We start from the raw sequence: 22,105 nt of genomic DNA, 5'->3' as shown, positions 1-22,105 counted from the left end.
CTCCATTTTCACAGTTAATTTACAAATGAAATAAAGTCTGTAAAGCAAAGATTCCAGCACATATCTAGTCCTCAATAAACACAGGCTTCCTTTTTCAGAGAAACACTTTTTTCCCAGAGTTAAAAAAAAAGACTATAAAACTTTAAAACCATCTTCTGAAAATAAAGACAATGAGGTAAGAGCAATGTCATCACATATAGAACAATATCAGAATTCATACATCTCCACAGAGAGTGAGGAATAGACACTCAGTTTTACTGCACATTGAGAATAAGCATTTCTTTTCAATCACCTACCCCAGAACACTGTTCCTTTAATTCTTCCTCCAACCCCTGATTATAAGCACTGAATCCTTGGCCATGAACTTGCATCTGGCCTTTATGCCTTATGCACTTCATTTTGGTTATATAACTCTTGCTTCCTGTTCTGATTAGAGTTTGATGTTTTGAAGGGGATTTGCCCTGTTTGAGACCCTTTGTTAGTTCTTTATTTGGTGAAAAAGACTTTGCTGGAGTGAGAGAGCAGCCGTTCTTTCTGCACAATAGGGGTCAGGTTTCAAAAGCTCTTTTCTCTGGGACTTAGACTCTTGAGTTCTCAAAATAAGCCTGGATATGTACAGCCTAAACTTTTTACTTTTCTCTTAATGGTCTCTTTTGGTCTTATAGAATTGTTTTTCTTAAATAGTTCTGTATATAAAGCATATACTCATGATGGAGCTATTGGTGCCAGTGCTATTATTTTTCATCACATAGTGCCTTGGCTCAGCCTGAGGTAGGGTATGAAGGGCAGGCAATGTGTGCAGAAGGGCTACCAGGGAGGAGGAGGAAGAGTGAAGGAAAAGCTCAAAGGCATTCAGTGGCTAAACACTGCCCTAATCTATGTAATGGCATATACAAGTCTTATAGGATTTCCGGACACTAGCTGATTCTACAGTTTTCTGCCACCAACTGGATGCCCAGAAAGTCAGTTCATTTCAGACACTACTATGAAGAGTTAGCACATACTCCCACAGGTGAAGGGCTCAGTCCAAGAATGCCCCCACTTCAGATGCCAGCTTAAATGAGGTGCCCAGATTACCCACGCTTCTGCCACAGCAGATACAAATTCAGAAGTTCCTCCAGTGTTCACTAAGGTTCGATAATTTGCTATAATAACTCACCGAACTCAGGAAAACACTTTGCTTAAATTTCCTAGTTTATTATCCCAGGTGGCACTAGCGGTAAGAACCCGCCTGCCAATGCAAGAGACATAAGAGATGCAGGTTCAATCCCTTGGTCAGAAAGATCCCCTGAAGGAGAGCATGGAAACCAGTCTGGTATTCTTGCCTGGAGAATCCCATGGACAGAGAAGCCTGGCAGCCAGTAGTCCATAGGATCACAAAGAGTCATACACTGAAGCAACTTAGTATACACGCAGCATGCACCAATTTTTTGTAAAGGATACAACTGAGGAATAGCCAAATAAAAAAAGATGCATTAGGGCAAGACATAGGGGTTGGGAGGAGCAGAGTTTCCATACCCTCCTTGGTTGGGTACATCACCCTCCCAGCACATCAGTTTGTTTACCAACCAAGTAATTCCTTAAAATGTTTGTGAGCATTTTGTTTTCTGTTTTGCCCTACTTTGTGTCATGTAGGACCTTAGCACCAGGACCAGGGATCAAACCCATGCCCCCTGCAATGGAAGCATGGAGTCTCAACCACTGGACCTCCAGGGAAGTCTTCATCATGGAGTTTTTATTGAGGTCTTATTATATAGGCATGGTTGATTTAATCATTGGACATTGGTGATTGAACTCCATCTTCAGTTGTTCTTCCCTCCTCAAAGGATGAGTTATTAGACTGGAAGTTTACCTCTCTAATCACATGGTTGGTTTTCCTGGTGACCAACCTCATCCTGAAGCTATCTAGGCATCTTTCCTCACCTTAGTCATCTTATAAGCATATGAAAGAAAATTTCCAAGGTTTTAGGAGCTCTATGCCAAAAACCAAGGACATAGACCAAATATTTATTTATTTTTGTGCCATAACTTTAAAGTATGGACATCACCTAACATTGATTTTTGAACATATATCCCAATGAATGTAGTCTCCCTCAATATTAGCTCCTCTCATGGAGGTGCTTTTCATGTATTTCAATAAAGAAGCCATTGTCCTAAACATTTTTGGCATCTACTTAGATGTGAAAGTGGAGACAGGGCTCCTTATGTTGCTGAAATATTTTTGGCTAGACTGAAACCTTTGGTTTCCTGATCATAAGGGGAAGTATGTCTGAGCAAGAATTGCCCTTTATTAAAAGGTGAACTCTACTCAAGAGCTCAAGGAAACACCATGCATAGGCAGGGTTCAGTGGTTGTAGAGTGTCAGTACAGTGATGGTGATGGGCATGATGATTTAAGAATAGATCCTATTCTTAGGCAGTACATCTATTGAACCAGTTTTTGGAACATATGCTTTCTCTGCCGTAATCTTCAATTTTTAAATTTCTTCTTCTCTGCAAAATGTCTTTTTAACAATGTTATTTCTTTAAATTTTAAAAGATTTCTATTATCTTACTAGTCTGACTCTTTGATCCGATATTATGTTTTTTAAAAAAACTTCTTTTCTGTTATATTTAAATTTTATTGATACAAAAATTTGGTTGATGAAAAAGATAATTTTGTTCCCAGCAAAGTGTGAAATTTCTATGTTTGGTAGAGTTGTTTACAAGCCTTTCTCATATTCCTTAGAATTAGGTGCTATTTCTGTTAGACTGGGGAGAATAACATTATTGGTGGTAATGGGATCCGCTTGGTCATATAAAGTATAGAGAAACCAAATACAACTGTTAATAGTTCCCTCTCATCTGAAACTTTTATTAGTTGGGTCACTAGTCATTCATGATATCAGCTCTTAAGTAAGCTAGTATCGCATTATCCTTTCTACTGTGAAATGCATCTTTTTTCCCCAGTCCAAAAAAAAAAAAAAAATCCAATAAATCACTAACTTCAAAGATTTAGGTGATATATAAAGAAGATATAGAAAACATGGTAGGAAAAGACAGGTGAGAATGCTATATAAAAATAGTATTTGTTTTCCTACCTTGAAGCTATTCTTTTTATGGCTGTGACTCTGTGTTTTAAGGTTCTTGAAAGGACACAAAGTTAAATCCATCTGTATCACAGTGCTTGCAATTTTTCATATCCCACTTACCAATTATGCTATGCTGTGCTTAGTTGCTCAGTCCTGTGCAACTCTTTGTGACCCCATGGACTGTAGCCTGCAAGGCTCTTCTGTCCATGGGATTCACCACGCAAGAATACTGGAGTGGGTTGTCATGCCCTCCTCCACTTACCAACTATAAGAGTTCAGTTCAGTTCAGTCTCTCAGTCGTGTCTGACTTTTTGCAACCCCATGAATTGCAGCATGCCAGGCCTCCCTCTCCATCACCAACTCCAAGAGTCTATTCAAACTCATGTTCATCGAATCAGTGATGCCATCCAGCCATCTCATCCTCTGTTGTCCCCTTTTCCTCCTGCCCCCAGTCCCTCCCAGCATCAGGGTCTTTTCCAATGAGTCAACTCTTCGCATGAGGTGGCCAAAGTATTAGAGTTTCAGCTTTAGCATCAGTCGTTCCAGTGAACACCCAGGACTGATTTCATTTAGGATGCACTGGTTGGATCTCCCTGCAGTCAAAGGGACTCTCAAGAGTCTTTTCCAACACCAGAGTTCAAAAGTATCAATTCTTTGGTGCTCAGCTTTCTTCACAGTCCGACTCTCACATCCATACATGACCACTGGAAAAAACATAGCCTTGACTAGATGGCAAAGTAGTACTACTTTGTTGGCAAAGTAGTGTCTCTGCTTTTGAATATGCTATCTAGGTTTGTCATAACTTTCCTTCCAAGGAGTAAGTGTCTTTTAATTTCATGGCTGCAGTCACCATCTGCAGTGATTTTGGAGCCCAAAAAATAAAGTCTGACACTGTTTCCACTGTTTCCCCATCTATTTCCCATGAAGTGATGGGACCAGATGCCATGATCTTCATTTTCTGAATGTTGAGCTTTAAGCCAACTTTTTCATTCTCCTCTTTCACTTTCATCAAGAGGCTTTTTAGCTCCTCTTCACTTTCTGCCATAAGGGTAGTGTCATCTGCATATCTGAGGTTATTGATATTTCTCCTGGCAATCTCGATTCCAGCTTGTGCTTCATCCAGCCCAGTGTTTCTCAGGATGTACTCTGCATGTAAGTTAAATAAGCAGGGTGACAATATACAGCCTTGACCTACCCCTTTTCCTATTTGGAACCAGTCTGTTGTTCCATGTCCAGTTCTAACTGTTGCTTCCTGACCTGCATATAGGTTTCTCAAGAGGCAAGTCAGGTGGTCTGGTATTCCTATCTGTAAATCTAATTGTTTAGTGGTTATTTGGCTTTCTTCCTTTTTTCTTAGTCATTAACACTTAAAATCAATGAAAAGGCAACTGACGTTGGGCTGAGAGAAATAAGCAGAGGTCTCAAAGTAGGTGCTCAGTAAAAAACTTAGTGAATTAAGAAAACTCATAGATATTTTGAAGACAAAACATTTTTTCTTTCAATCAAGGAAAATAGAGCAAAGGAACAAAAGTAATAAATCTTTCATTATGGTAAAATCTAGTTTTCATGCTGAAACTCATATAAAATACAGCATTGGCAAATAACCTTTAACTCTCCAATGGCTTTTAGAACTCCTCTGAACAAGTTCAAGTCCAGGCCAGATTTTATTGAACCCCTTCAGTGTGCTCCACGTTGATTAACTTCCTTTCCTTCCTTGTACTGTTTCATACTTTTATCCTCTCTAGGCAGGCAAAATCATCATCTTGTCTTTGATATTGCTCCTTGAATCATAATCTACTTGAACTAAATTACAGTCTGCTATCTATCAAGGTATTTTTTCCTTTATTTCTATAAAATCTTTCCTAATCCAGGTAAAGAAACCAAAATTCTCTGTTATCTTATCCATGTCAATTTGGGCTCAAGACTTTACTAAACACATACAGTACTTCTCAATAATTATATGATTGCCAATATTATCGCTGTTGAATGACAAATAAAGAAATTTATAATTTCACTTGGAACCTAACTTTTCCTGAGAAATTCTTTAGGGAAAACCCAGAACCGTCCATAAAATTTCTGAAAGCTAATACTGGAGAAGTGTCCAAAGTGCCACAGAGACCATGGGAAAAATTTTTAATCAAGGAGATGAAAGCTTTGTTCACTGTAAAGTATTATGCACTAATGAAAGAATTGAAAAAGACACAAATAAATGGAAAGATATTATGTGTTCATGGATTGGAGAAATTAATATTGTTAAAATGACCATATTACTCAAAGAAAATGAAAGTGTTAGTCACTCAGATGTGTCTGACTTTGTGCGACCCCATGGACTGTAGTCTGCCAGGCCCCTCTGTTTATAGGAATCTCCATCTGTTACTCAAGACAGTGAAGAATCTGCCTGCCATGTAGGAGACTGTGATTCAATCCCTAGGTTGGGAAGATTCCCTGGAGAAGGGAATGGGTACCCACTCCAGTCCAGTATTCTTGCCTGGAGAATTCCATGGACAGAGGAGCCTGACAGTCCACGGGGCCGCAAAGAGTCAGACCTGACTGAGCAACTTTCACTTTTTCCTAGAGTAATGAAAATAAAAACAAAAGGGACCTAATTAAACTTGAAAGCTTTCGCACATCAAAGGAAACCATAAACAAAGTGAAGAGACAACCTATGGAATGGGAGAAATTATTTGCAAGTGATGAGACTGACAATGGATTAATTTTCAAAATATATGAACAACTTATACAGCCCAATATCAAAAAAACATGTTCAGTTCAGTTCAGTTCAGTCACTCAGTTGTGTCTGACTTTTTGCGACCCCATGGACTGCAGCATGCCAGGCCTCCCTGTCCATCACCACCAACTCCCGGAGTTTACTCAACTCATGTCCATTGAGTTGGTGATGCCATCCAACCATCTCATTCTCTGTTGTTTTGGAAAGATACTCTTTAAACTGCTAACACTGATTACTTCAGAATTAAGAAAGCATGATATTACTAATTTCCCCAAGTCTTTATTATCTGAAGTTATAGAAAGTATTGGAATGCTTTTGTCATTTTTTAATCTGATCGAGTGAAGAAAAAGAAATGAAAATCAGCCTCTATTTTTAAGTTCATTGTATTTTCTTCAGAATAAAAGTTTCATTTAACAAGAAGACAAGACATTAATAAAACTTGTCCTCTAGTTTCTTACAAGGATTCAGGGCCCCAAGGCTTTAATTCATGGTGACCATTCTACATGCTGTTTGCTCATACATCTTCACAAGTATCTAAGTCTGCATGAAGTGCTTTCCCAGAAACAAGTAAACACTTGTTTTCTTTCCTTTATGTTTGATCTTCCCACTTTCCTTCTTGCCCTTCTTCTCACTTAAATAACCAGTGTGCCATGACCCCAGAAACAATCTTTATTTTCCATTTTTCAGATGACTTTGGCTGCACTAGTCCTCAACATGGTAACCATGTGTTTCTTTCAGAAAGAAGGAACTCCAAACATAATTCACTTTACTATGTCAGAATTTAAACTCAAAATGAAGGGGAGAGATTTGTCCACTACGCAATGTGTTCTGAAGAGAAGTGGTTCATTAGGAACTGGACTAAAATTCCTAAACTTGAAATCATATGCAATGATTATATAAAATCAAATGAGGCATATTTCTAGAAATGTCTACCATTTTATAGTCTCATTTTTGTAGATTTACAGTCATGAATCTGTATGCCACTTTTATATATTCATAGATATGAGTCTTATTAGGATAGAAAATGATATATAGGACATTTCAGCAAAGTAGAGATGTGAAATTTTGTGTCTTATCTTAGGCAAGAGTTAAGAATATTTCACATAAGATCATTACCTAGAATTGGTGTTTGTGTGTTTTGAGAATGTTACTTCAGTCAACAGTTTGAAACAATGCATTTCATGAACGCTTTTATGCTTTTTCTCAGGTCCCATTTGATGTCTCGCTGCCATCTATATTCAGTCTGGAGAGACTTTTTGATCTTGCTAGTGGCTGTATCATATCAGGAGGAAGCCTTTTCAACTGGATGGTGTCAATTATTCCCTGAACATCCTTTGTATGTTAGCCTTATAAAGGGATTGTTATTACTTTACTTGGTTTGTAATAAACTTTCAGAGCTATCCTCTTATACTAAGCAAAATATAATTGCTTTTTTTATACCAGCAAAATTTATCTAAAAATCATAGTTATGAGTAATGTTTTCAATGATATTTGAATTAAAAGACAAAGCTGTTGCTTATTAAAAACTGTCTTACAGAGCCAGTCATGGAAAATATGTTTGTTCACAGTGCAACTATTCCCACTTTTGTATAATGTTGAGGTTGTCTTTGGATGCACCCATACAGCAAGACTGAAATTAAGCCAGTGGTTCTTGAACGGGGCAGTTTTGCCTCTCAGGTAGCATTTGGCAGTGTCCAAAGATATTTTATTATTTTTATTACTATAACTCCAAAGAGAGTGGGCTTCCCAAGTGGTAAAGAATCCATCTGCCAAGGCAGGAGACACAGGAAACACTAGTCATATCCCTGAGTCAGGAAGGTCCCCTGGAAAAGGAAATGGCAACCCACTCCAGTATTCCTTGCCTTGAGAATTCCATGAACAGAGGAGCCTGGTGTGCTGCAGTCCATGGGGCTGCCAAGAGTCAGATACAACTGAGTGAACATGCAAGCACTCAAAGAGCATACTACCAGCATCTAGTGGGGAGAAGCCAGGGATGTTGTGAAATGGTCTACAATGTCCCGAAGAGCCCCCACAACCAATAATTATCTGGCATAAATTATCTGTGCCAAGGTTGAGAATCTTCTTAATAAATCTCAAGTCAACTCAAAGTAATCAGTCAACTTCAGAAGTTTGTAGGTGTGGCTTGAGAAGAAATCTACATTGAATTAGACTTTTCATATTTTATACTTCTGAGAGATAGCATTGCATAGAACATGAACTATGGAACTGTATAGACATGAATTTGAATAGTAACTTTACTCCTTGCTAGTTTTTCTACTTTGAGAAAGTAATACATTCTTTAAGACTTCCTTTCCTTATTTATAGACTGGGAATATTAATAGAATGGCTGTGAGGATTAAATTAAGTGATATGATTAAAAGGTACTCCAGTAACTGAAGTATTTTTTTTGTTTAATATTTTTATTACAAATCATAGGGATGCACTTAATGAACCGTGTATATTTCCTTTGAATTATGGATTAAGAAACATGTCTAGGAATGGGATTATTTTTAAAATTTTATCATATTTTGTAATGTTGTCCTCCCAATTCTTTACCCAAATTTTAAAAATTTATTTTAATTGGGGGCTAATTACTTTACAGCATTGTGGTGGTTTTTGCCATACATTGACATTTGTTCCCCATCCTGACCCTCCCTCCCACCTCCCTCCCCAATCCCATCCCTCAGGGTCATCCTATTGCACCAGCCCTGAGCACCCTGTCTCATGCATCTAACCTGGACTGGTGATCTGTTCCACGTATGATAATATACATGTTTCAATGATAGTCTCTCAAATCATCCCACCCTCACCTTCTCCCACAGAGTCCAGAAGTCTGTTCTTTACATCTGTATCTCTATTGCTGTCTTGCATATAGGATCACCGTTACCATTTTTCTAAATTCCATATATATGTGTTAATATACTGTATTGGTGTTTTTCTTTCTGACTTACTTCACTCTGTATAATAGGCTCCAGTTTCATCCACCTGATTAGAACTGATTCAAATGCATTCTTTTTAATAGCTCAGTAATACTCCACTGTGTATATGTACCACAGCTTGCTTATCCATTCATCAGCTGATGGACATCTGGGTTGTTTCTATGTCCTGGCTATTATAAACAGTGCTGCAGTGAACATTGGGGTACACGTGTCTCTTTCAGTTCTGGTTTCCTCAGTGTGTATGCCCAGTAGTGGGATTGCTGGGTCATATAGCAGTTCTATTTCCAGTTTTTTTAAGGAATCTCCACACTGTTCTCCACAGTGGCTGTACTAGTTTGCATTCCCACCAATAGTGTAAGAGTGTTCCTTTTTCCTCTGCACCCTCTCTGGCATTTATTGTTTGTAGACTTTGATAGCAGCCATTCTGACCAGCGTGAGATGGTACCTCATTGTGGTTTTGATTTGTATTTCTCTGCGTCTAGTCAAGGCTGTGGTTTTCCCAGTGGTCATGTATGGATGTGAGAGTTGGACTGTGAAGAAGGCTGAGCGCTGAAGAATTGATGCTTTTGAACTGTGGTGTTGGAGAAGACTCTTGAGACTCCCTTGGACTGCAAGGAGATCCAACCAGTCCATTCTGAAGGAGATCAGCCCTGGGATTTCTTGGGAAGGAATGATGCTAAAGCTGAAACTCCAATACTTTGGCCGCCTCATGTGAAGAGTTGACTCATTGGAAAAGACTTTGATGCTGGGAGGGATTGGGGGCAGAAGGGGAAGGGGACAACAGGGGATGAGATGGCTGGATGGCATCAGTGATGCTATGGACGTGAGTCTGAGTGAACTCCAGACAGTTGGTGATGGCCTGGTGTGCTGAGATTCATGGGGTCACAAAGAGTCTCGGACATGACTGAGCGACTGAACTGAAATGAACTGATAATGAGTGATGTTGAGCATCTTTTCATATGTTTGTTAGCCATATGTATGTCTTCTTTGGAGAAATGTCTGTTTAGTTCTTTGACCCATTTTTTGATTGGGTCGCTTATTTTTCTGGAATTGAGCTTTGTCAGTTGCTTCATTTGCTCTTATTTTCTCCCATTCTGAAGGCTGTCTTTTCACCTTGCTTAGAGTTTCCTTTATTGTGCAAAAGGTTTTGAGTTTAATTAGGTCCCATTTGTCTGTTTTTGCTTTTATTTCCATTACTCTGGGAGGTGGGTCATAGAGGATCCTGCTATGAGTTATATCAGAGAGTGTATTGCCTATGTTTTCCTCTAGGAGTTTTATAGTTTCTGGTCTTATGTTTAGATCTTTAATCCATTTTGAGTTTATTTTTGTGTATGGTGTTAGAAAGTGTTCTAGACTCATTCTTTTACAAGTGGTTGACCAGTTTTCCCAGCACCACTTGTTAAAGAGATGGTCTTTTCTCCATTGTATGTTCTTGCCTCCTTTGTCAAAGATAAGGTGTCCATAGGTGCATGGATTTATCTCTAGGCTTTCTATTTTGTTCCATTGATCTATGTTTCTGTCTTTATGCCAGTACCATACTGTCTTGATGACTGTGGATTTGTAGTATAGCCTGAAGTCAGGCAAGTTGATTCCTCCAGTTCCGTTCTTCTTTCTCAAGATTACTTTGGCTATTCGAGTTGTTTTTTTTTTCCCCTTCCATACAAATTGTGAAACTATTTGTTTTAGTTCTGTGAAAAATACTGTTGGTAGCTTGATAGGGATTGCATTGAATCTATAGATTGCTTTGGGTAGTATACTCATTTTCACTATATTGATTCTTCCAATCCATGAACACGGTATATTTCTCCAACTATTTGTGTCATCTTTGATTTCTTTCATCAGTATTTTATAGTTTCCTATATATAGGTATTTTGTTTCTTTAGATAGATTTATTCCTAAGTATTTTATTATTTTCATTGCAATTGTGAATGGAATTGTTTCCTTAATTTCTCTTTCTGTTTTCTCATTGTTAGTGTATAGGAATGCAAGGGATTTCTGCATGTTAATTTTATGTCCTGCAACTTTACTATATTCGTTGATTAGCTCTAGTAATTTTCTGGTGGAATCTTTAGGGTTTTCCATATAGAGGATAATGTCATCTACAAACAGTGAGAGTTTTACTTCTTCTTTTCCAGTCTGGATTCCTCTTATTTATTTTTCTTCTCTGATTGCTGTGACTAAAACTTCCAAAACTATGTTGAATAGTAGTGGTGAGAGTGGGCATCCTTGTCTTGTTCCTGACTTTAGGAGAAATGCTTTCAATTTTTGACCATTGAGGATAATGTTTGCTGTGGATTTATCATATATGGCATTTATTATGTTGAGGTATGTTCCTTCTATGTCTGCCTTCTGGAGGTTTTTTTATCATCAGTGGATGTTGAATTTTGTCAAAGGCTTTCTTTGCATCTATTGAGATAATCATATGGCTATTATTTTTCTATTTGTTAATGTGGTGTATCACATTGATTGATTTGTGAATATTGAAGAATCTTTGTGTCCCTGGGGTAAAGCCCACTTGGTCATGATGTATGGTCTTTTTAATATGTTGTTAGATTCTGTTTGCTAGAATTTGGTTAAGGATTTTTGCACCTATGTTCATCAGTGACATTGGCCTGTAGTTTTCTTTTTGTGTGGCATCTTTGTCTGGTTTTGGTGTTAGGGTGATGGTGGCCTCATAGAATGAGTTCGGAAGTTTACCTTCCTCTTCAATTTTCTGGAAGAGTTTGAGTAGGATAGGTGTTAGCTCTTCTCTAAATTTTTGGTAGAATTCAGCTGTGAAGCCATCTTGTCCTGGGCTTTTGTTTGTTGGAAGATTTCTGATTATAGTTTCAATTTCTGTGCTTGTGATGGGTCTGTTAAGATTTTCTATTTCTTCCTGGTTCAGTTTTGGAAAGTTATACTTTTTTAAGAATTTGTCCATTTCTTCCAAGTTGTCCATTTTATTCGCATATAATTGCTGATAGTAGTCTCTTATGATCCTTTGTATTTCTGTGTTGTCTGTTGTGATTTCTCCAATTTCATTTCTAATTTTGTTGATTTGATAGTAGCTGAAGTATTAATAGTCATCATGCTAGGACTTGTTTCCCTGCCAAACTGGAAGAGGATCAGGCATCCTGACCCACTTTGTTTAATATCAGAGAATGCTTTACACAAGTGTTTCCTACATACAGGCTCACGAATGGATATTCATGGTAAAATGAAAAAATAAGGAAACGTAAATACATTTTTTCTAAAGTTAAATGTGTTCAGTGAACTACTCTTTATTTGAAGATGGATTTTCTGCTTACTGTTCATGTTAAAATAGTCTTTCTTTTTAATTTTTTATTGGAAATTGAAATATAGTTGACTTACAATGTTGTGTTAGTTTCAGGTATACAGCAAAGTAATTCACACACATGCACACAGACACACACACACACAAACATGTATATATTAACATACATATATATATTAATTTTTTACATTTTCTTGCATTATAGGTTTTTGTAAGATATTGAATAGAGTTCCCTGTGCTATATAAATAAGTCACTGGTGATTATATATTTTATATATAGTAGTGTGTCTATTTTAATCCCTAACTCCTAATTTATCACCCCTGCCCACTTTCCCCTTTGGTAGCCATAGTTTTTTCTATGTCTGTGAGTCTATTTATGTCTTATTTAAGTTCATTTGTATAGTCTTTTGGATTCCACATATAAGCAATATATGATATTTGTCATTGTCTTATTTCACTTAGTATAATAATTGCTGGATCCATCCATGTTCCTGCAAATGTCAGTATTTAATTTTTTATGGTTCACTAATACGCCAGTGTGTGTGTGTATATATATATCTCCACATCTTTATCCATTCATCTGTCGATGCACACTTAGGTTGTTTCCACGTCTTGGCTGTTGTAAATAGTGCTGCTATGAACACTGGGGTGCATGTATCTTTTCAAATTATGTTTTTCTCAAGATATATGGCCAGGAGAGAGATTGCAGGATCATATGGTTGCTTGATTTTAGTTTTTGAGGAACTTCCATATTCTCCATAGTGGCTGTACCAGTTCACATTCCCACCAATAGCGTATTTTCTCCACATCCTCTCCAGCATTTATTATTTGTAGACTTTTGGATGCTGGCCATTCTGACTGGTGTGAGGTAGTTTTGATTTGTATTTCTCCAGTAGTTAGCGATGTTGAATATCTTTTCATGTGCCTTTGGCCGTCTGTATGTCTACTTTAGAGAAATATCTTTCTAGATTTCCCACCCACTTTTTGATTGGATTGTTTGTACTCACAAGAATTAGGATGATGATGCATGTGGGATGACTGACTCTGGGTCGCAGATGAGGGAAAAAGCACATTAGCAGTTCTGCAACTTGTCCAGTGGTCCCGTTCAGAGATAGAGCCAGGATCTGGCTGGAGAATTTGGACTCTTTGTTGCTGACCTGGCTTCCCCAGCCCTTTTTCCTACTCGACTGCTCTGGAAAATTTGAAAATCAAGGGAGAGGAAGACATAGCTGAACCTCAAGCTAGAACTGGAATACCTATTGGAGAACACCCTGGAAACAGTTGAAATGCACTCATAGACCTGAATAAGTAACTAAAGAAGTCATGAAGTGTCTCCAGTGTGATCTGTGCCAATATATTGATTTCCTTTGAGAAAGGTAGGTGCCTTCCTACTATTGGGCTTCCCAGCTGGCTCAGAAGGTAAAGAATCTGTCTGCAATGCAGGAGACTTTGGTTCAATCCCTGGGTTGGGAAGATCCCCTGGAGAAGGAAATGGCAACCCCCTCCAGTATTCTTGCCTGGAGAATTCCATGGGCAGAGAAGCCTGGCGGACTACAGTCCATGGGTTCACAAAGAATCAGACACGATTGATTGACTAACACTGTACACTTCCTAATATTGCTGATAATATTTCAGCACATTTTTTACGTTCTCCCCCACATTTAGTAATGTACAGATGCTGTCATTCTTGGGTGTTGTTTTGACTGAGAGAAATACTGTCTGAAATGGCACCGACGCTGCAATCACAGTTTCCCCACTTTAAGCCATCATTCCAGAAATTCCCCATTTCTTCTAACTTTCTGTGTAAGGCAGTGAGGAAATGTGATGAACTGGCTGAAGTACAGACAAATAGAAAATTCAAAATCTACTAGGATGAAAGATGTGTTTGTTTCCAGAGATGTCTTTCAGAGTTTTCTTTAAAGACCAAATTACACAATTTGCAGCTGCTTTTTTTCCCCCATGTTACATACAGCATTTACAGATGCTTTATAGCAGGCACCTGCAATGTTTTCTATTTAATTATAGCAGAATGACAGGAGACAATGTGAAATGGGAAGAAGAGAAGGAGAAAGGGGGGGAGGGAAGAAAGGAGAGAGAGAAGAGGAGCCAGTGCCAGCAGCTAAGTGGTGGATAATAAAACCCCAGCACTCCCCATATCTTTCTCCGTATCAATCTCTAAGAGATTGCTTTAGAAATTGACCACCTGCTGGCTATTCAGAACCTTAAATGCAGTAGTCTCGGTTCAGTACACATGTAGGCACTTTCCATATTCCCCAGCCCGGTTGACTTATTCCCCTTCACTGAATTGCAGAGGGAGAAAAATGGTACATTTCTGGAGGATACTAGAAACTTGGCTTCAGCCTCTGGTCTGCTTTGCCCTTTTCTTCCCTCCTGGACAGCATTATACAAATGACAGAGCAGCTCAGATGACAGAGCGCAGGGCTTCCAGAACTCTTCAAGTGCTTCCTGGTGCCCTGATCATGTGGCTCTTAACAGTGCCCAAGAGCACATAGCTCTGCATTGTTATATTCACAGCAAGGTCTTATGAATTTAGCTCAAGGGTGTCATAAGTGTGTAAGCCCACCCCACAGTCCTTTGGCCTTCATTTGGCTTGAGACTGTGTACGTCATTGTTGGGTGATGTATCTTTTAAGCTACAGGGTGTCCACAAGGCCTGGAAACTTGGGTGAGATATACATAAGATCATCATGGACATCTTCAATCCATAGAAAAATAAAATATTATTCTAAAGTTAAATATTATCTGTGTGTGCATAGGATTGGACAAGCCACTAACTGGGAGTTAGGGAAGAAAATAGTGAATCCAGAAGTCCAGTGTTTAACCACCTTTCCTCATTTTCTCATATTTGAAATGCTCATGATATATCCCTGAAAGAAGCTCCCACTCATATGCCCAAGGAAACATGTAAAAGTGTTCACTGATGCCTAGATTACAATAGCAAAACAAAAAAGGAAACCTGCCAAATATCCCTCATATGAAGAATGGATAAATAATAGTGTAATCATACAGTAGACTATTACAAAGAACTTATAAATGAATGAATAATAGACTACTACAGAGCATCTGTAAATGAATTAAAGAGACATACCAATCTGGAGATGCTTCAAAAAGTAGGTTGAGCAAGAGAAAAAAAATGAAGTGACATAAAAATATATATAGGAGATACCATTTAAATAAAATTTTGAAAATAAGCAAAATGACATAGTGCATAGTATTTGTGGATGTATAGCTATATGCTAAACTTTTTAATGTCAAGTTAAGTATAGATCAATACTAAATTCAAGTTTGTGGTTCCATCTTGGATGAAGGGAAAAAAATGAGGCCAAGTAAGAATTCCCCAGAGATTTTACCTGCAAAATTTTCTTTCTTAAACTGCTGCTGCTAAGTCGCTTCAGTCGTGTCTGACTCTGTGCGACCCCAGAGACAGCAGCCCACCAGGCTCCCCTGTCCCTGGGATTCTCCAGGCAAGAACACTGGAGTGGGTTGCCATTGCCTTCTCCAATGCATGAAAGTGAAAAGTGAAAGGGAAGTCGCTCAGTCGTGTCCGATTCTTATCGACCCCATGGACTGCAGCCTACCAGGCTCCTCTGTCCATGGGATTTTCCAGGCAAGAGTACTGGAGTGGGGTGCCATCGCCTTCTCCGCTGTCATATTGGTTTCTACTTTTTTGCATACACGATATATTTCATAAATTAAAAAGAAACACATCATTTACCTTCCTCATCTTGTTGGCCAGCAAGTATAATATAGCTATGGGCTCACCTATTAGTAAATAACTCTTAAATGTAAGTTATGACTCTGGTCTCATTATATAACTGCATTGTTCACATCTAGTTCCATTATTTGGGGTTTTAATGAAAGCCAAAAAAATTTAAAAACTAATGTCAAACTATATAAGGTGCCAATTTTAGAAAACTCAGCCCATGAAAATATTAATTTTTATTATAAGATAGTAGAGCCTCAATAAATGTTTAATTAAATTGAGGTGGATTACCAGTGCAATTCTTATCTAAGTTCCCTAATTATACTTTATTTGATTTTCCAAAATGAGATAAATGCCAAACTTTTCACATGATTGCCTAGTTATACAAAATGAGGTTCACTTGTAAAATCTACCTGCTGTCCATAACTTAAATGTTTTAAAATATATATAAAGGAAGAAGTTTCTCCTTGCTAAAGATCATTTCCTATTTCTACCTTATACTTCAGTAAAGCTTTATGAGTTGCAACTTTGACACTAATATTTCCATGGCAACAGATTTTTTTGTCATAAACACAGGCATGATTAAGAAGAAGACTTTAATGACAGCAGTTTTCTTCATAATTAAATTCATTACTTAAAATGCTGGGTTAAGAAGTGTAGGAATTTTATTACAACAAAGACGTTTTCAACTGGAGCTTTTAAGACGACACAAAATTAATTGCTATTAAATTGCCTTTGGTAATATTTGATATTTAAGATAACATTTATACATTTTGTATTTAATAGCTTAGAATAGAACACGTCTAAAACCATATTCTGCCCAAAGGCTAATCACCCTGAACCCTCCATTTAAATTTTAGTCCACAATGTGAAAACTCAGTTGATTTCTAAGTATTCCACAACTTTTCTAATTTAATTCTCCCCAACAAGATTCACAGGCATTTCTTGACCTGATTTCTCTACTTGTCATTATAAAAGCGATTCAGAACTGATGGAGAGGATTTGCAAAATACCAAAAGGTACAAAGTGGAAAATAAAAGTTACTCAGAAATCCTCTGAGTTTTCTCTACTGAGAAACAACCAATGTTAGCATTTAAATGTTTTTCCTATAGTACATCTGTCTTCCCTGATAACCAGGGTTGGGGGGAACCTTCAGACTGAAAAGTATCGAGATTTGTGGCAACTGTCCCTATGTCCTACGGTTTAGCTCAGATGGGCTTTTTCAGAGTCTTGACTGGGAATATTTCTGAGTTGGGAGTATTTAATCCTGGTGGTTGGGATGAAATGCAGTTAGAAAAATTAGGATGTAAGTGAATCCAAAGGAACTGTTGAATTGTTTGGAGTTCTCATTTCAAGTAATAAGGTGTATGGTAATGGTCTATAGGAGGGGGAAAAAAGTCCTTTGGAGGCTGTTAGTTTTGTTCTTTGGAGGCTGGTCATTTAATTCTTTCAAGGATGCATTAGTATTTCCCTGACAAATACTATACAAACTATACTATACAATACTATACAATATACAATATACTAAACAATATACAATACTATACAATATACTGTACAATACTATACAACACTATACTATACTATACAATACTATACAAACAGCTCATTCATTCATGGACCCATTTATTCATCTGATGGATTTTTTTCTGGGCCTTTGCTTCCTGGCAGAAATGTCCCTTCTCACTCTTTTTATTTAAAAAAAGACTTATCAAGTGCCCTCTGTATGCCAGAGACTGTGCACTAGAGGAATGCCACTTAGGCAGTCCCTGCCTTCAAAAACTCATATCTAATGATGCCAGCTCTTCTTTCCAGATTCTGCTGGGATCTCTCCAACCATGAACCCGTATTTTAGCTTCCCTCTGGTGTTTCTCTGTCACAGGCACTCTATCCTATACATGCTTATCTCCATGTCTGTTCCCCTCCTTGAGGTCACGGAGCAAGGTAGGTGAATTCTGTCAGCTACATATTGGCACTTGCCATCTACCTCTACAGGACTTCCCAGGTGGCTCAGCCAGTAAAGTATCTGCCTGCAATGCAGGAGACCTGGATTCGATCCCTGGGTCAGAAAGATTCCCTGGAGAAGGGAATGGCAACCCACTCCAGTATTCTTGCCTGGAGAATCCCTTGGACATAGGAGCCTGGTGGGCTACAGTCCATGGGATTGCAAAGAGTCAGACATGATTGAGCGACTAACAGTTTCACTTCACCTACCTCTATAAGGATTAAATCATGTGCTGCTACAGCTGCTGATTTTCAAAACCCCCTGAAAGGAGTTTCAGGGTAGAGAGCAGAAATGAAGCACTCTGTGCTCAGGGGGAAAACTGGCAGAACAGGTCTTCAGAGAAGAGAGATATTTTCAGGAGCTGATTTTATGAGCCCAATTCTTGTATCTCTTCATATCTAGAAAAGCACTTAAATCCTTCATAGTGACATCTGCTTCTTGTGACTAGCAGAAAACTTCTGGAAAAAAAACATGTGCTTTATTGCATGTATTCCCACTTCACCAGAATCACATGTATACTGACCTCCCCAGTAGCTCTTTGGAGCAGTTTCTCAGAGCCATCTGAGGTGTTGTATCCCAGGCTATAGTCCTCATTTTTTTCCCAAATAAAACTTGACCCACAACTCTCACATTGTACAATTTTTTTTAAGTCGACAATTTCAAGGAAACCAATTTATTTTTCCATTGTTTATGGGAGTTTCTCATCAAGTTTTGACTTACATTTCTTTGACTAAAACTGAAGTTGGATTTTTTTTTCACATTGTTATCTGCCCATTGCATTTTTTTCTGTTCTTGTATCTTTTTAGGACCTTTCCCCAGTTTTTTACTTGCATGTTCACGTATTTTTCTCTTGTTGACTTCCAAGATTCCTCACAATCAAGACTTTTCACCCTTTTTATATGTCTTGTATATTTTGGTCAGGTTTTCATTAGCCTCTCAGTTTTCATTTATTGTTGTGATAGTTCTTATTTTTAAAACTGTGGTAGTCAAATTGAGAGCATTTAGTTTTACTTAGACTTGTTCAAAATGGGATTTAAGGGGACTTACAAATAAGAATTTGTTAAAACCAGATAAGAAACATGAGGCCAAGAAAACAAATAAAAAGAGAAAAGTAAGATGGAGCTAGAAGTTGTGTTAATTTCTTGAAAAAAGATGCTGCTACAAGCTTTAGTCTTACTAGTGGTCAGCCACAGAGATAGCTGTGTGCTTTCCTGCAGCATATGTTGGCAAGTAAATACAACACATTACAAGATCAACTTTGTAATGAGGAGAAAGCAGACCATGGAATTTGAAGAAGTGCTGCTGTTCCTGGTACTAATTCCAGAAAACAGTTTTTGCTGAGGATCCTCATGAGAATATCTTCTAAATAAACTATGTCTTCAACAGCAGCCTACAGTAAAATACAACACATTTCATGGATTATTTCAAGGACCGTAGACTTCTCTTTCAAGCGTTTTTCATTTATTTTATTTTTGCAAAACCGTATCCATTTCTGATTAGTTAGTTTACAACAATTTGGCAGGCATGTAGCTAGGGACGGATGTCAAGGAAGGGATATTTTTATTGATCTTAAGAACAGTTTCATTTTTGTCTGAGGAAAAATACTTCAGTGTGTTCCCCCCCCCCACCCCTTAGAGCAATTTCACTGGTTAAAAATATTTTCTGAATATATTTGGGGTGACCTGGAAAAACACCCAAATGGCTATTTTTCAAAACTTCAAAGAATGATGCTCTGAATTACTTGAAGTAAGTTGGTTTATCAGTCTTGACACTACATTTGGAATGAACACAGGAAGCAACCAGCACTGCAGCCATCAGGCAGCCACAAATATATTGTTCTACATGAGGTGCTGTAAGTCAAATTCTAAAACAGAGAAAAGAGAATTGACTTTTGCAAGAGCTGGGTAGACATGCAAGTACTCTTATTTTGTGTGCTTTTTCTGGATTGAAGGGAAATAATTTTTCTTACATAAAAAGTTAACTTTTTGCTGATTGAGGGTTATAATTTTTTTAGACTAGTGGATTCATAGGTTTAAAAGAACTATAGAGGTTATTCAGTTGAATTATCTAAGTTTAATCACCTTTGAAATGTCTCCATCAAGGAACAACCAGCACCCACTTAAGTAGCATCATAACCTCGCTGTGAACCAATACATCAGGTCATGTGAGTTAAAGTCTTGGTTTCCCTATTTACCATCCTTATGAACTTGAGCAAGTTTCTTAAACTTTCTGAACTGTTTGCTCATCTGTCAACTGGGGACAGATAAAGCACCAAAATCAGTGGTCTAGCAGATACTGAATACTCAAAAACAGTGATCTCTTACTATCATTACCATTATCACATTCTTATATTATTATATACACCTTCCAGGAAAGTTCAGTTCTGTCTAAAAAGACCAGAATTTTGTGTTTCTAGTAATAAGGGGAGTTCATTTCTGACAATAACAGAGTAGCGTTTATTGAATGACCATCTACTCATCACAATTTTGAATTTTCAAAAAACCCAGCATAAACAATTATAAGATCTGAATTAAAATAACTGAAGCTCCTGGGAAATGACTGGAAATATGCAGATACTAATGGATACATGATTATTGCAATAAGAGAAACCAACTAGGTGAGATCCACACTGGACAGCTTTTTCCTTGAGGACATGCCTCATTTTGTAATGAGGTTGAGGAAGAGAGTTCAGGAAGAGGAAGAGAGCTCAGGAAGAGGAAGAGAGACTGGATTAAGGATTCAGAGGTCAGAGTGTGGAATTGCCAGAATTTCCGGAATTAAGGAGGGATGTTCCAGAATACAAGGAGGCAGATGGGGTGCCCCCTGTCTGTGCACAAATTCTCCTCAAATTGTTGGCTGACTACCAATCTGCAGGTGCTCACAATGAGACCACAGGGAGTCCAGTGGAAAGCACCAGCGGAAAGGTCAAAGCAGTGGTCCCCAACCTTTTTAGCACCAGGGACCAGTTTCCCAGAGGATGATTTTTCCATGGACCAGACGTGGTGGGGTGGGGGTGGGGGAATAGTTTGGGGATGATTCAAGTCGATTACATTTATTGTGTGCTTTATTTCTATTATTATTACACTTTTGTTGTTTAGTCACTCAGTCGTCTCCAACTCTTTTGAGACCCCATGAACAGTAGCGCCCCCCCCCCAGCCCGGTTCCTCTGTCCATGGGATTTCCCAGGGAAGAATAATGGAGAGGGTTGCATTTCCTCTCCAGTTGGTACACTGTGATATATATAATGAAATAATTACACAACTCACTATAATGTGGAATCAGTAGAAGCCCTGAGCTTGTTTTCCTGCAACTAACTGGTCCCATCTGGGGGTGATGGGAAACAGTGGCTATGGCTCCCCAGTGCTAGCTTCACCATCTCAGCTCCACCTCGGATCATTAGGTATTAGATTCATAAGAATGTGCAACCTAGATCTCTTGAAGCAGATGTCTAGTGCAACCTAGAAGCAGTAAGGTTTGTACTTCTATGTCCCTGCTGATCTGACAGGAGGTGGAGCTCAGGTGGTAATGCAAATGATGTGGAGCAGCTGCAAATACAGACAAAACTTCACTTGCTTTCCCACAGCTCACCCCCTGTTAGGCAGCCTGGTTCCTACCTTGGGGTTAGAGGAATTGTTGCTCAGGTGCTCAGACCCTTGGGTTAAAGATTCTAAGCAGAGATTTCATCTAATGCTTGATGCTGGAGAGAAAAGGTTTGGAATTCAAGCCCAGCAAAGTAAGGACTTACTAAATTCTTTGTGCTTTTCATTGAAATCCTAAGAGGGCTACATGTTAAAAATAAAGATGCAGGATGAAGGACTACAACTGAGGCCCAAGAGCAAAACAACAAGGAGCCTATCCTGTCAAGTCTCCCCAAGATCAAGGTGATTCATTAGTATTTCAACAGTCTACTAGAACAAAACTCAACACATCCCAGAGGAAGATAATGTATCCTCTATAACATATTGCTCACAGTGTACAGTGTACAACAAAAAATTACTGTATGTTCAGAGAAGCAGGAAAATACAGTCTACAGTCAAGGGAAAAAACAATGAAACAGCACCACAAAGTCCAAATGTTAGAACTAGCAGATAATGACTTTAAAATAATTATGATAGATAAGAAACGAATCTACTGGGAAAGATTGGTATAATGGTTGATGAGATGGGAATATCACAAAAGATATGGAAACTAATTTTTTTAAAGTAGAAATCCTTGGGTTGAAAACTAAAATATTTAAAATTAAAAATTCATTGGATGAACTTAACAGCAAGTTAGGTATCACAGAAGAAAATAAAGGGATGGAGAAATGTATACCACACAAATACTGAATGTAAGAAAGTTGGTGTGACTTTTATTAACATCAAGA

At 38.1% G+C, this 22,105-nt stretch overlaps 1 protein-coding gene across 4 annotated transcripts in view; it reads left to right on the top strand.

Annotated features, from left to right (window-relative positions):
* CFAP54 (cilia and flagella associated protein 54) overlaps positions 1-8,196 on the top strand; it is a 315,472-nt gene extending 307,276 nt beyond the window's left edge. For 2 of the 4 annotated variants that reach the window (XR_005719649.1, XM_040232777.1), the window contains exon 69: positions 7,006-7,206. Coding sequence is in view for 2 of the 4 variants with exons in the window: in XM_040232778.1 (XP_040088712.1) it covers positions 7,006-7,125 (120 nt within the window). In the remaining 2 variants the exon portion in view is untranslated. Of the gene's footprint in view, positions 1-7,005 lie in introns of all 4 variants that reach the window. The other 2 variants (XM_040232778.1, XM_040232776.1) reach the window with 1 other exon arrangement.
* The last annotated feature ends 13,909 nt before the right edge of the window (positions 8,197-22,105 follow it).

The sequence above is a fragment of the Oryx dammah genome, unplaced genomic scaffold, assembly GCF_014754425.2.
Source record: "Oryx dammah isolate SB20612 unplaced genomic scaffold, SCBI_Odam_1.1 HiC_scaffold_29, whole genome shotgun sequence".
Taxonomy (NCBI): domain Eukaryota; kingdom Metazoa; phylum Chordata; class Mammalia; order Artiodactyla; family Bovidae; genus Oryx; species Oryx dammah.
Note: the sequence above shows the minus strand (reverse complement) of the source record. Positions and strands in the feature narration are given on the sequence as shown.